We start from the raw sequence: 14,618 nt of genomic DNA, 5'->3' as shown, positions 1-14,618 counted from the left end.
CCATGGATGTTTATGACAAACCACTGATTTAAATAAAAAACAGTACAACTTCTTCAGTTGCTCAGTTAACCTGGAGTTAAAGTCTGGCTTGAACTATTTTGGTGCGGCACGCTGTTGAGCAGATTAATTAGAATAATTGCCAAATTTGTACTTTGTGTTATGCTGAAAGGGATGTGACCAGGAGACCTTTAAAACATTTGATTTACATTCAGGGCACCTGGGTGGCTCAGGTAGGTTAAGCATTCTACTTCAGCTTAGGTCATGATCTCAGGGCAGATGAGTTTGAGCCCCGCCTTGGGCTCTGTTCTGACAGCTCAGCCTGGAGCCTACCTTGGATTGTGTCTCCATCGTTCTGCCCCTCCCCTGCACACTCCTTTCTCAAAAATAAATTAACATTAAAAAAATTAAAAAGTAAAAGATTTGACTTACATTCATATGACTGTGAGATCACAGAGTAAACATGATTTTTCACAATTTCCTGTCACACTGAAGAAGAGACATGTAAGATGACCCTGGGAAATTGCATTGGCATGGATATATTTTAGTGTTTACTATATAAGTTTTTTATTTTTTATTTTAAAGCGAGAGAGTGTGAGCGCAAGCAGGGGAGAGGGGTGGAGAGAGAGAGAGAGAGAGAGAGAGAGAGAAAGAGAGAGAGAGAGAGAGAGAAAGAGAGAGAGAGAGAAAGAGAGAGAGAGAAAGAGAAAGAGAGAGAGAGAGAATCCTTAAGCAGGCTCCATGTTTGCCATGGAGCCTGCTGTGTAACTGGATCCCATGACCCTGGCATCATAACCTGAGCCTAAATCAAAAGTCTGATGCTCAACCAATTGAGCCACCCAGGTGCCCCTATAGCTTGTAGCTTTTATGTCTATTTAATAAATATAGGGAGATAAGATAATTTTTTCAGTTACATTTTCCTATTGAGTTACTTCATTTCTAACTGCCCTATTTCAAAATAAGCAGGCTCCTCAGTGATAGAGATCAAGGAGCACCAACATGGTTAAGAAAAGCATAATTCACCATAATTGTTTATTCACCATAATTGTTTGACAAAAATGCAGACATTTTCCTTGGGAGTAACTTTTCAATATTAACTGAAAAAAAAAAGGACTCTCCTTAATATCTTCCCATTGGTGAAGATTAATTCATTAGATTAACAACCTGTCACATTGGAAGGGAAAGAGGTATTGTCCTACTAGACCTTGGGTTGTAACAACATGAGGAAAGGGTTGAGCCCTAGGGGAACAGAAGGTGGCCATGTCCTAGAGGTATCAAGAGAAGGTGAAGGAGACATGAGAAAAACAATCACACAGGTTTTCACCATTTTCTGCCTAGAGCAGCTCTAAGTGCAGCTGGTATATTCTCAGACTTGTGGCTTTTACAGGCCTTGTTGGTAGGAAATCAGAGTTATTTATATGCTGGTATACCTCTACACAGGAATCCAAGAAAATTCTAATACTGTCACCCTAAAAGATTTTTTTTTTATTTAGAGAGTTTTTAGAGAGCATGCCATTGATATACAATCTCACTGGATCTAAGAATGAAAATTGCATAGATTGGGAAAAAAACTCCTTGTCTGGGAACATTTTTATTCTAACCCCTGGAGTTTAGAAAGGACCAGAGTTTAGAAATTGCCTGAAACTTGCTGAACTATTATGGAACATGAAAATGAAAATCTGTATAAATAAATAAATAAATAAATAAATAAATCCTCCCATTTTCTTTGTTTATGAATATAATGTTTTATCCAAGTCTAGCCTTAGACAGTTGGTCTCTAAAACATGGCTCTTTGAATTTTAGAGGAGAGAACCCTTTCAGAATTTTTCATTTAACCAGCAGAGATTGCTTTCTCACAGCTGGAAGCTTCAACAGCTGTTGATTCGGGGTACTTTCCTATTCTTCCAGGTGACAGTTCAAGGACCCTCACTGCCATCATGACAGCCAGCAATGTATGTGGTCAGGAACATGTTCCACTACAACCCAATTCCAAAGCCACCTCTCCATACACCCCCAAGGACCAGGGCACAGATAACTCAGAGCCCCTGTGTTACCTGAATGGGAAAGATTTCTGTTGAGGAAAATCAACCTTTATAAAAATCTACTTTCTGACCCATGGTCAGATCACAAGGCTTATTTATATGACCATAAGGATTCTTTGAAGGATTTGATATTTGGAACCTATCAATATTCCTTCCCCCACTTTTTTTTTTTTTTTACACGTTGTGTCGGAAATGTCTCCTTCATTTAGGATGCATTTGAGTCTTAGTGGAAAGCTACATAGCTAAGTTCATTTTTAACTTTCAGGAAGAACAAGCAAAAAGAGTATTTCAGCATAGCTGCCATTGCAGTACTATTTATTGTATCCACTAGAGGACTCCTTTCAGAATGGCTCAAAATATCTCCCCTCTCATTCTCTGTGGCCTCTGGCATTTGATGCTCAACTAACTCTTGAGTTGGGCCACTGGCTACATATCAGTGTTAGAATGAAAACATTCCCCCTACTTTACACCTCCTGCTAGTTCAATAAAGTGATGTTTAAATAACTGAACTGGCTTCAATGAACTGTATTTGCCATTTTTTCCTGCTTCTTAGCTAGATAAAATGGAGATAATTATGAAGTGGATGAGCAGGTTTAATGAAAGCCAGTTTCTTTTGGTATACTCCTGAAGCAGCAATCATCATCTGTTTGGCTTTTGAAGAGCAACAATTATAATCACTTAAACCCCCAAGGGGAACAAAAATAGAATTTACATTAGCATATAAAATATACAGCTGGATTGGGCAAGCCTATAAAATTCTGGGGAAATCATTCTAATCTGAATGCTATTCAAACTCACAAGTAAAATGAGTTCAAGAGTATTTTACATGCTTCCTTCCTATAAAATAATACATATAACAATATTGAGAGGATTTTCCTAAAAATGAACACAAGGAAATAAAAAATTGTTGCCAGGAGAGAATCCCAGGGAGAATGGGATAAACTGCATTGTCAAGATATCAGAAAGCAAAATGCATAACGCTGTTCACATGAAGTCCTAATCTGAAGTGCAGATTTTTCATGCAGTTGGGAGTTTAAGAAATATAGGGTGGTTTTAGTCTGATCAATGATGAAACTTAATCATAAGTAATGAAAATTTCAGATTAATAGTACATCCCTCCTCTGTTGTAAATGTGAAAGCCACACAAAGAAAAGTGAAATCACTTAAGTTGATACCCTATTGTTATAAAGCAGAACTCTTTTCTTTCTATGATAAAACATTTTCATATCATTGCCTCTCAAATAACCTCTTTCTTACACCTCCCTTTCTAATTCTAGCCCAGATCACAGGCAGATTACAGGCAATCTCCCTCACCATTTATGGTATTTAATTACTTTTGCTTTTATGTGCCTTTCACGGTTTGCAATATACTTCTTTTTTTTTTTTTTTTTTCCATTTGGTAGAACATGGAAGAATAAAAATGGAGCCTGTGCTTTATCCATTATGTTACTAGCAACAAAACACTAACATAATCAATATATTAAAGGCTTGCCTGGCTATGCACATTTGTCAAAGGCAGTGTATCTGAGAAATTACACTAATGAATCTTAAAAAATTCAGCATCCTACACAGAAAACTTGCTCTCCCTCATCTTAAGTACATATCCAAATGTAGAAACTAGAATAATATATACTGCACCTTTATATTATTTGAAGATTCACTCTTACATTTTTTTAATGAAAAAAAAAAAGTCGGTGTGTGAAACTTCACCTCCACTGAGAAGCACTTCCTGAATACCCTCACGAAAGCCAATGGCAGGCAAATTGGTGATAGCTCCCTCTGTGCTCCTAAAAGCACTTTGTACATACCTCGGATAGCAATGATCTCACTCCATTATAACCATTTGTTGACATGTCTGTCTCCTACACTGACTGCAATGCTTGATAGCAAAGCCATCTTTCCCACTGGGGTGTTTCCTGGCTCTAAAACACTGTGCCTAAAACCTAGTAAGCATACTGTAGTGTTTGTGAAGTAACATATACCGCTAATTTGTCTTCTAAGACACACTAAAATGTTATGTTATCTATGATAACTAACTATATTAAACACCACCTCTACCACAATATCAAATTTAATTTGATAAATTTAGCACGGAGAAATTTGAAATTCCAAAGTCTAGATTTCTATTGCGATCTTCACTCTCATAATCCTTAACAAAGGATGGTAGTGATTTTTTAGATTTATTAAATATTTAAAATGTGTCCCATGGTGAATGATTTTGATTGGAAACACCCAAAAAGCTGAGTTCTCAGTTCTTAACGGTAATGACCTCAGGTTGCATTAACTTTATATTTCTATTTCAAAAAAAAAAAAAAACCCATTAACACTGTCTTCTCAACCTCTATCAATGTCTGTCAGGTGTGGTGGTATCTGGCTTGTATTATTTTTCCCTATCCTGTAAACCCTTCATGCTCCAAAAGGCTTTGAAAATCTCTAACGTGCAACTTTCATTTGAACACAAAATGTAATAATTTCAGATTTAAAAGAACCTAAAGGGATTATTGAGGTGCAAAGCTTGAAGGATTCCAGAACCTATGCAGGAACTATCTTAAGGTCCCTAGATTCTTTTCCTAATTTAAACATAGTCCATACTTCCTAATTTTTCAAGTGGAAATACCATTTATGAAGTTATAGGGAAGCAACAGTGGAGACTCCGCAGACCTATCCTAAAATACTCTTAGATTTTTAGTTAATAATAAATATAGTTAATGTTCTCAACATTTGATACAGTTCAGTTTTGGGGCGTTAATTACCCCTTAAGTTTAAAACTGAAAAGCTACTTTAATAAGTTTTCTCTTACACTTCATACTAACAAAACCGTAACTTTTTGTATACGTATATTTACACTTATTTATTATCTGTATATATAGACCCGTGCACTTTGATGAATTTGAGAAAAAAGAAAATTGTCTTCTTATAGTTCTATTATTTTAGTATATAATAATGTAATGTAAACTTTCAAATCAAGGATAAAATAGAGAGTTATACAACTATTTTATGAACTATAATAAAAACTGAGAATGAATTTTATTTAAAATGAGGCAAGTAACCAGAATTAGTTTCTGGGGGGTGAAAATCCAAGGGTTTGTCAAGGTTTGTTCTCCAAGGTCAAAGTGAAGTCAAGCTGAGTTAGATGTGAACAACGACTAGAATATCGTGGGATAGAAACACTCAAGCCCCACAGTTTTCTTGATTCTAACACGGTTCATAAAGGTTGAAAATTATCAGACTTTTAAAAAAGCTACTGGAATTCTCATAGAAAGTGGGTTTAAACACATAGTTTAGAACTATGGAGCACCTGGCTGGCTCAGTCAGTAGGGTGTGTGACTCTTCATCTTAGGGTTGTGAGTTTGAGCCATGTTGGGTGTGGAGATTACTTAAAGATAAAAATCTTTAAAAAAATAAAAATAGGGGTGCCTGGGTGGCTCAGTCAGTTAAGCACCCGACTTCGGCTCAGGTCATGATCTTGTGGTTCATGAGTTTGAGCCCCGCGTCAGGCTCTGTGCTGACAGCTCAGAGCCTGGAGCCTGCTTGGATTCTGTGTCTCCCTCTCTCTCTGGCCCTTCCCCTCTCAAGCTCTGTCTCTGTCTCTCTCTCTCTCTCTCTCTCAGAAATAAATAAACATAAAAAAAAATAATAATAAAAAATAAATATGATAGGTCCAGATGATTTCTTTTTATAAAAAGTGACCCAAGGGGTGCCTGGATGGCTTAGTCAGTTAAGTGTCTGACTTCAGCTCAGGTCATGATCTCACGGTCTGTGAGTCAAGCCCCACATCGGGCTCTGTGCTGACAGCTCAGAGCCTGGAGCCTGCTTTGGATTCTGTGTCTCCCTCTCTCTCTCTCCCCCTCCCCTGCTCATGCTCTGTCTCCCTCTGTCTCAAAAATAAATAAACATTAAAAAAATAAAAAAAAAAAAAGTGACGCAAAACAGATTAATCAAATTTTAAAAGTTCTTCACTTGACAAGAGTATAGATTCAAATGCTCTTTTAACATGTGAGGTCTGTGCATTTTAAAGAAGCTAATTAAAAACAAACAAAAAAAGGTTTACACAAACAACTTAGGAGCCCATTTACTGCATCACATGCAGACAGTTATTCTGAGTGCTTTCATTTCTTCTCAGGTGAAAGTGAAAAATTGAGTAGTTTTCTGCTGAATGTAAATGATGTCCTTAAACATTTCTTCACTGGTACTCAAGGGGACTTGAATGGATTATCTCCATAAAATCTTAACATCTCCATTTGTACAGATTCAACGTCATAAATAAGCAAACTGGAGCAGATACAATATCTATGTCCCAATCTTTCAGTTTCAAAAAATTTATAAATTAAAAAAGCACAATCCAAGTGTTTTCAAGGGAAATAGTTTATTTTCTAATATTTGAGAGTCTATCATCTTTCATATTTTTTCATATAAAAAAAGTCTATCATCTTTCATATCTATCATATGATAGGATCTCATTTGAAAATTCTCTTTTCTATCTCACTTTCTATCTTTATGTCTCTTTAGTTAATTAAATGAAGGCAGTTTAAAAATTCACAAAATTACAGAAGTTAATTGATTATAGGTATATCAAGGGAAACTAACTTAAAAAACACATATTATGTCAAAAAAAAAGACTTCAAATGATTTGCCACCTATCAAATCACGTAACATTTCATTACTTAGGCAAATGCTATTATAATCAAAATTTTTAAGTCTTTAAAATGAAAAAGAGCACTTAAGTTGGTAAAATGGAAAAAAAAGTCACTCTGCTTATTTTAAGTCCCCATTTAAGGAAAACTGGGTTTGCAGTTAGGTCTTCTTTTTAGTAAGTGGACTTTGTTGGTACTTATTTGAAAATACTTTTGTCACTATAATTGATTTAATCTTCCTCTCCTTCTGTTTGTTTTTGGGGTGGGATGGAGAATGCAATAAATTCTTCATAATTATTGTCCCAAGAGAGAAACAACCAGCCAAATTAGCTTAATGTAACCAAACCCAACTTGAGAAAATAATTAGGGAAGTTTCGGTAAGATTTATTTCTTCAAAACTGTTTTATCAAAGAAAGTGCCAAGATTAACAGGTAATCATTCCTATCCTCGGAATTCGTGGAGATTATGTGGGTTTTCTGTAAAGTGTCTCTTTAAATTTAGAAAATGATCTCACATTTTCTATGATTTGATTTTCATTTTGTTTGATTTTGGACCCAAGTTTAGATAGATTTGGATTCAAATGCTCATTAAACTGTCTGACCTTCCTCTCCTTAGTTGCTAGGCATAATAAAACCTAACACCTACAGTGTTTTGAAGATTAACTGAGATAATATATGTAAAGCACTCACGTAGATGAGTGGATTCATGCCTGGATCATGGCAAGTAGACAACAAATGTTAACTATTTAAGGGAACTTCTTCACTGTTTTAGATTGTGTGCTTGATAAAAGATACACATGAAGTTTAATACTAATTAGAAGTAACAAATGAAGGCTATTTTTGAATTTTTAAAATCATAACATCACTTCAGCTATTCCTCTTTTGCTTGTTTGCTTTGCAAGCACATTTCACGTCCTAGACAGGGTACGCAAAATGCACAACAGAATGCTAGGTGACCCTGGCTACCACCCACCTACACTCCCTACGTCTATGTCATCTATTTTGGTCCTTTATTTATGATACCTATTTACATAAAGTGAGTCGATGTTATGGGAAGCAATGAATATTTCTATGAGACTACTGCTTAGTTGAAAACACTTAGAATTTGGTTCTTATGAACTTTTTCTTATAAGCCTTCTGTTTTTTGTAAAATTTACTCTAATGGACTGAGATTTAGGGAAAATATCAGAACATGGCCACTGCATTTCTAATGTGCAAATGCCATATAATTAGAACACTGAGGAAAGAAATGATATTACATTCTGATATAAAGAATTCTTCATATTGAGAATATTTAGCAAATCTAAAATTGCCACAGAATTGTGGTATTAATGAGGGAAAGTGCCAGGAAAGATGGCATTAAATAATCTAAGTATGCTTATAAGATATTAAACTATAGGCACTAGTATTATCATTTAGACAACTTTCAATTACCCAGCTTATTTTAAATAATAATTTCTATGAATATCTTCAAGTGAAACATTATTTTCAGTGTGGAGATAGAAAGTGATAGTAAAGTTTAGGGCTTATATGAGATTATGACTATTGTAAAATAATTCTGACTAAAAGTGTTTTTCCCAAAGTGTTAAAGTAACCTAATTTTGCATATATACAGGCCATAAATTTACTTGCAAATATTTGTACAGTAGTAGTAGTAAATGCTTACTTTGTTTATATTCTTCACATAAATACAGTTTAAGATGTTTATTAGAAAAAACAAGCAGTACTAGTATAGATCAAGATTAATCACAAAATTAAATAGGTATGATTATTGAGTAGCATGGTCCAAAACAAATTATAGAGTTAAACATATTGTTGATTATCTGTAGTCCAAGAATATCAGTGCAAAAGAAAAGCAAACTTCCCAACTGAAACTCTTGCTACTACAAACATATAAAATACTAGATTCTAATTTAAACTCCTCTATGATTTTTTTTTCAAAGTTTCACCAAATTGATTCTGCTTGTATCAACAGATTAGTAGTTTAGTTAGCCATTTGGTGTTTAAAATCTCTAACAGAAAACTGTTTTAAACATGGAGATTGCAAATAGCAAGACTAAAAGCAACAGTGGTGATCCAGCTGCATAAGTTGTCACTTTCCTTCGATAGTTACTGGCAAATTACATCAACTTCATGCAGAAGAGACAAAAAATAAGTCAGTTGTTAAAAAAAGTTATTAAACTATATGCCCAATGAAATTCAATAATTTTGTTGCAATATGGAATCAGTTTAAAAAGTTATTTCCTGTTTTTCTATGATCAGAGGAAGTTTATAATAACTTAAAAATATTTTAGAATAGATCTTGAAAAATGTAAGCATTTGCAATTATATCTGCAAACATACAAATGATAATTAAGAATGATTTCAACAAAACATGAATACAATTACTCTCACGGGGCATTTTTGTTGCCATCCCATCCTTCAAATGAGAAAGCTTAAAGAAGGCCTGCCTCATCAGAGAATGTGTGGGTCCATTCCAAAATAGGGCATCCTAGTCATCTCCATGACAACAGCCCTTGACAAATTAAAAGGCAACCAGATTCACAAACAGAAAAAGTTAAGAGTACTGAGCACTGTTAGTGTTTGTTTGTTTGTTTGTTTGTTTGTTTAAGTCAGAGCTGGTCAAACAATTTAGAATTTTCCAGGAGAAAGGTTGAGCCCTTTACCAAACTCAAACTGGTTAAGTATACCACAAATATTAAGTTGGATAGCTAGTCTCAGAAAGTGAACGAGATAAGGGGGCAAAACTCAGAAATCCTTCTCTAGAATACACCTCCTATTTTAAAAACAGGAAAAAGGTTTTAGGAGAGGAGGTTGGGGAAGGACTCTTCAACAAATCTGTACTCTTTAGTGTAAAAGGAGAGAGGGCAAGGAGAAGAGACAGGACAAATGAGAGGTGGAGTGATAAGCAATTCCTTTCTCCAGCTCAAACCTCTTTTTAAGACGTTACCAAATGCATTATTTTATTATCCGTTAGTGTTTAGAATTATCTAAGAACGATGGCTTCTCAAGTTGCTACCTGAGAAGGTATGAAGATGACAACAGGAGGTCTAACAGTGCAGATGAGGGCACAAGATAGTTGTAGTGACTCAGGGTGACCCCCCCATTGTTCCTTTTCTCCCTTTTAAGGATTTGGATCAGGAATGACCCCGCTACTCTACTCGGCTGAGTTCAGGAAGTCAGAGCTGCAGGGTTCTTTTAAAAACCAGACAATAACCCAGGTCCCTTTTCCTTCCTCCCCAGCACCTCAACCCTGCAGACTGCCAACTCTCACCCACTTTAAATGCATCAAGCCCAAAACCATCCCAAGAGTATCAACCAGATAAATGCAGAACATGTCTACTGACCATAGTTAGAAAAAAAAACAAAATTAGAACTACTGTTTTTTGTTTCACCACCCCCTCTTCCCAGCCCCCAGCCCTTTGTGTGTGAGGATTCCCCTTCAAACCACCCACAGACCGAGCATACAAGAAGAAATGGTAATTTTTGGTTTAAAAGTTCACTTACCACGGCAACCTCATATTGCTTTGTCATGCTTTTTGCACTTAATTTTTCAAAACTGCTTGTGCAGGGCGCAGAACTGGGAAGGCAGGACTAAAGTATCTCTAGTAATCACAACAAAAAGGAAAGAACATTCGCCAATCAGAATTACATTTAAATGCACAAATCTCAGAGCAAGACGCGCGGTTCACACCACACGAGGGAGAGGGTGGGGGTGGAAAAAGCCAAGCTAACAAAACAAAAGGTAAAAGGGAGAGTTGAGTGGTTGGAGGGCAAATTGATCCAAGCCGTCTTTGGACTGAGGACTGGCTTAAAACCACCACCACCATCACCCCCGGCTCCCAGCACCCCAGCGATTACCCGAGTGACTGCACTTGCCTCCAGCCAGCTCAACTGCAGGACAGGAATGCCCCATCTAAGTTCACTAGCCCTGTCACAGTCTTCCACTGCCTGATGGGTTCGTTCAGGAAAACACTTCCAGAGGCATCCATCCACTTGAGGTCTGGGCTTGGCTGCTGCTGCGGGGCTGCTGCGAGCAGCTGCTAGGATCCGTGCCGTCGCGTTCCTGCCTGATTCGCGCTGCACAATAGTCCCGGCTGGGTGCACCTCATTAAGCCAGCCCGAGAGCCCCAGGAGCAGGGCAAGCAGTGTGACAGCGCTGCCCCTTTGTAATGACTGTGTGATGGATGCAACCGAAGGGTGGGGTCTGGGTGGGTCAAAACTGTTAATGACAGTATGTATCATTCTGTCTGTCCTCCAAGAGAAGGAAGCCCCCTGCCCTCCCCCTATCCTAGGTCGGTTCTCTCTCTCTCTCTCTCTCTCTCTCTCTCTCTCTCTCACTCTCTCACACACACACACACACACACACACACACACACACTTTTCTCTCTCCCCTCCTCCCTATGACATTATCTGCAGTTAGCGTTCAAAAAAAGTATGAAAACCATCGGACCATCGGGTCATTTTTTTGTTTGTTAAATCTCAATAGATCATGGAGATCAATTTTATCCAAACACTTAAAGAACCAGAAGATCCTAAAATCAAAAATACAGGCGGAAGAGGGGCGAGAAGAGCAGGCTGCGTGGGTGCGGAAGCGAGCAGGATATTAACTGGTGGATAGTTTGCAACTGTGCGTCAATTTCGCACCACCAACTCCGCGCGGCTCCGCGCGGCGCGGGACAGCGTTTCCCCGCCGACCGCGTTGCTCTCTGGGCCAGGGACCGTCTAGGGGGCGAACTGCAGGGCGAAGAGAGGGGAATAAAACCAATCCGAGGGGCCCGGGCTCGGGAGGTGACTGCTGGAGGGGCCCTGCACTCTGACACCCTCCCCCCCCCCCCATCGCAGCCAGGCAGGGAGGATCCCAGCACCCATACCGAAAGCCCAGGCGGCCGGGGAGGGGCTGCCAGGGTGCCGGAGTTTCGGGGTCGGAGGCCGTCGAGCGAGGGGTTCTGCCCCCGGCAGGTGGGTATCCATAGGGCCAAAGCCCCCGTTCCGCTTCCCCCCGTTCGGGGCCCCTCCTGTGCCGGGGAGCAGCACCCCGACCCCTTGCAGGTGCGCAGCGAAGTCATAAGCTCCGGGACTCGACCCCCTACTTCTTCCTCTCGACTGCCAACGGTCCTGATTACCCTTCCCGCCTCATTCCTTTCTCTGTCTCGCCCCCGCTGTCCCTGGAAGGCAGAAAGCACTAAAAACGCCTCTCCTTTCGCCCCCCTTTGTGGGGGTCTTACTTGGGTCTTTGCTTCTCTGCCTCCTCCTTGCCTGTTGAAAATATCCACAGACACCCCCTTTTTTTTTCCTTTTCAATTTTGTTAATGGTCATAAGAATCCAGTTCATGGGGCACTGACATTGCAAGTATAGTAAAGTCTTACAGGGCTTTAATTTCCCTACATAGACAAATACATTATTTTACACTTAACTTTATGTTTCCAACTTACCATGATGCTGTACAAAGCACCTGTTCCAAACAGCCTGAGTGATTTCTCCAGAACCGTGTGGGTATTTATTTGCGTTTATTAGAGTGCTTGGAGCACCACGTCTCTGACACTATGTAATCCACTTCTGTATTTTCATTTTTGATGCCTTATAGCAGCTAAGAGAAAGCAATAAGAGAGAAAATAGAACATTTATGACTAATAAAACATCTCTCCTTTTTTATGTTAGCTATTTATTAATCACTTAAAATTTGTGTATATAGGTTGTGCAGCCTGTTCTAGGATGTGAGGGTTCACTGAAGAAGATTATGACGGTCCTCAAAAAGCTTCTGATATGTGGGGAAGGTAAGAGAACCAGTTATTCTTAATTGTTTCTAATAAGAAACCACTCTTAGTAGATGGGAAGGAAAGATCTTGTCAGAAGACTTTCAGCATAGGAAAAGAAGAGTGTGGTGTTGGCTTTCCTCTCTTTTCAATGAATGACTTTCAACAACTTTTTACAATTCTATGATTTGAAGGTAGTACCAGACTTAGGTTCACATATTTTCTATAATTACATAAAGGGAAAAGGTTGGGGAGGAAGGAAGACCTGTTAGAATTAGTGAGAAATCTAAATAAATTGACTTATTAATATATTGACTGACAGTAACAGTGACTTAATAAAGCATTCCTAGAAGAAATTCCTAGAGATATACCTTAATGAATAATAAGAATTCTGTATAATTAACAAAATAATTATTTCTACATAAATACCTCTTAAGAGCATGAAAACTTAAACAGTTGCACTTTGTTTTACTAATTTGTGTAATGTAAACAGTTAAAAATAGTTGTGAGTAGAGACAGCAAATGGCTTTTGTAGTAAGTTATTAATTGTAAGTATAATATTAAAAGTTTGTGTTGTTATTAAAGCTCTCCGTTCCTCAAGACCTAGATGGGCATGATAGTAAGTGCTTTTCTATGGACATAATATCCTGGTTAAGAACTACTGTGACTTTTTTTTTTTTTAAAGAATAGCTCATTAGCTGGCTGGGTAAGTTCCCCTCTACCCTCATGAACTTTTCAACGGTTTTGAAGGCATTCTGGGAAATAGACACTTTACTAAATTCACTTTTCTCTCATCTCCCTTTCTGTTCTTCCAACCAAGAACTTCATCATTACCAGAGAAAAAATGGAAAGAATGGGAATGCTAACTAATGGAATAAAGGTGTTTTCCTTGACACTTTAAAAAGTAGACAAAAGAAATGAAAAATAAATTTGGAAATTAGGTCTTTGACTAAATGAAAATCTTAAGATGTGATAAAAACAGCTCCAGTAAGTGTATACATTAAATGTATTAACCTTGTGAAATGTAAGATTGCACCTGGGAGAAGTTAGCACAGTTGGAGATTATTAAGGCACATCAACTCAGCATTAATGAGAACTTGAGCCTGGTGTGGAACACAGTTGTACCAAATTGGCAAGAGTCATACACCTAAATGTAAACTGAAATTTTTCTAGGAGGGAAGGATATATCAAGCCCAAAGAAAAACTATAGATATGTTTTTTGTTGTTGTTGTTGTTTTTTTTTTTTTTTTTTTTTTTAGTCATCCTGGGGCAACTGGGTGGCTCAGTCAGTTAAGTGTCTGACTTCAGCTTCAGGTCAGGGCATGATCTCACCCTTTGTGAGTTCGAGGCCTGCGTTGGGCTCTGTGCTGACCAGCTCAGAGCCTGGAGCCTGCTTTGGGTTCTGTGTCTCCCTCTCTCTCTGCCCTTCTCCCCTTGCACTCTCTCTCTCTCTCTCCTCTCTCTCTCAAAAATAAATAAAACATTTAAAAAAAATAAAAAGCAATTTAAAAAAATCTACCATCTGCAAAATGCTTATCCTACCAAAATTTTCTAGCACATTCCACAATAACCTATATGACAGTATTAGTACACTCTGAAGAGTGTTTAATACCTGAAGAAGGTAGTATGTTCCATGTTCTATTTTTATTAACACGATTATAGGCTTGATTTATTTCAAGCCTTGCTCTTTTGTGGCAGGAGAAAATAGAGGACAAAACAGTTTCTTTGGCATACATCAAGGAATACATTATAATCAATAAAAGCAAACCAAGTCTGGAAAATATATAAGCTAGGTATTAAATAAGCAATTCACCATCTGTAAATCTCCCACCAGTAGGTGAATGTTGAGAGTCATGCTAAGGCTTCAGTGACTAAGGAAATATAGTGCTTAATCCCAAGCGACCTTGACTTTCTCCTTTTAGGAACTTCCCAACAAGTTTTGTGACAGGTAATAACAAGATCACCGTGAAAGAATCCAGTATGGATTCTAAAGATTATCCTGCATGTAATCTTCTAAGAGGAGGTTCAGTCTCTCGGAAAGCATTATTCTTGTGCTTTTACGATTTCTTTGCCCATGTTAGCAGGATTTCTGGAGTCATAAAGAAATTGGTTCCAATGCTTATAAGCTGGATGACCTGGACAATTCTCTTAACCACCTTAAGCCACCCTTCTCTCTTTAGCAAAATTCA

The 14,618-nt window shown here is 37.9% G+C and overlaps 1 protein-coding gene across 4 annotated transcripts in view; it reads right to left on the bottom strand.

Moving 5' to 3' along the window:
- Window positions 1-14,618, bottom strand: part of ELAVL2 (ELAV like RNA binding protein 2) — a 201,184-nt gene that overhangs the window by 153,949 nt on the left and 32,617 nt on the right. For all 4 annotated transcript variants that reach the window (XM_053205029.1, XM_027039236.2, XM_053205030.1 and 1 more), the window contains exons 2-3: window positions 12,109-12,263; window positions 10,180-10,277 (exon numbers count right to left, since the gene is read on the bottom strand). Coding sequence is in view for 1 of the 4 variants with exons in the window: in XM_027039242.2 (XP_026895043.1) it covers window positions 10,180-10,206 (27 nt within the window). In the remaining 3 variants the exon portion in view is untranslated. The remainder of the gene's footprint in view (window positions 1-10,179; window positions 10,278-12,108; window positions 12,264-14,618) is intronic.

This window comes from Acinonyx jubatus, chromosome D4 (genome assembly GCF_027475565.1).
Source record: "Acinonyx jubatus isolate Ajub_Pintada_27869175 chromosome D4, VMU_Ajub_asm_v1.0, whole genome shotgun sequence".
NCBI lineage: Eukaryota > Metazoa > Chordata > Mammalia > Carnivora > Felidae > Acinonyx > Acinonyx jubatus.
The sequence above is the reverse complement of the archived record's forward strand: the minus strand, read 5'-3'. Positions and strand labels throughout refer to the sequence as shown.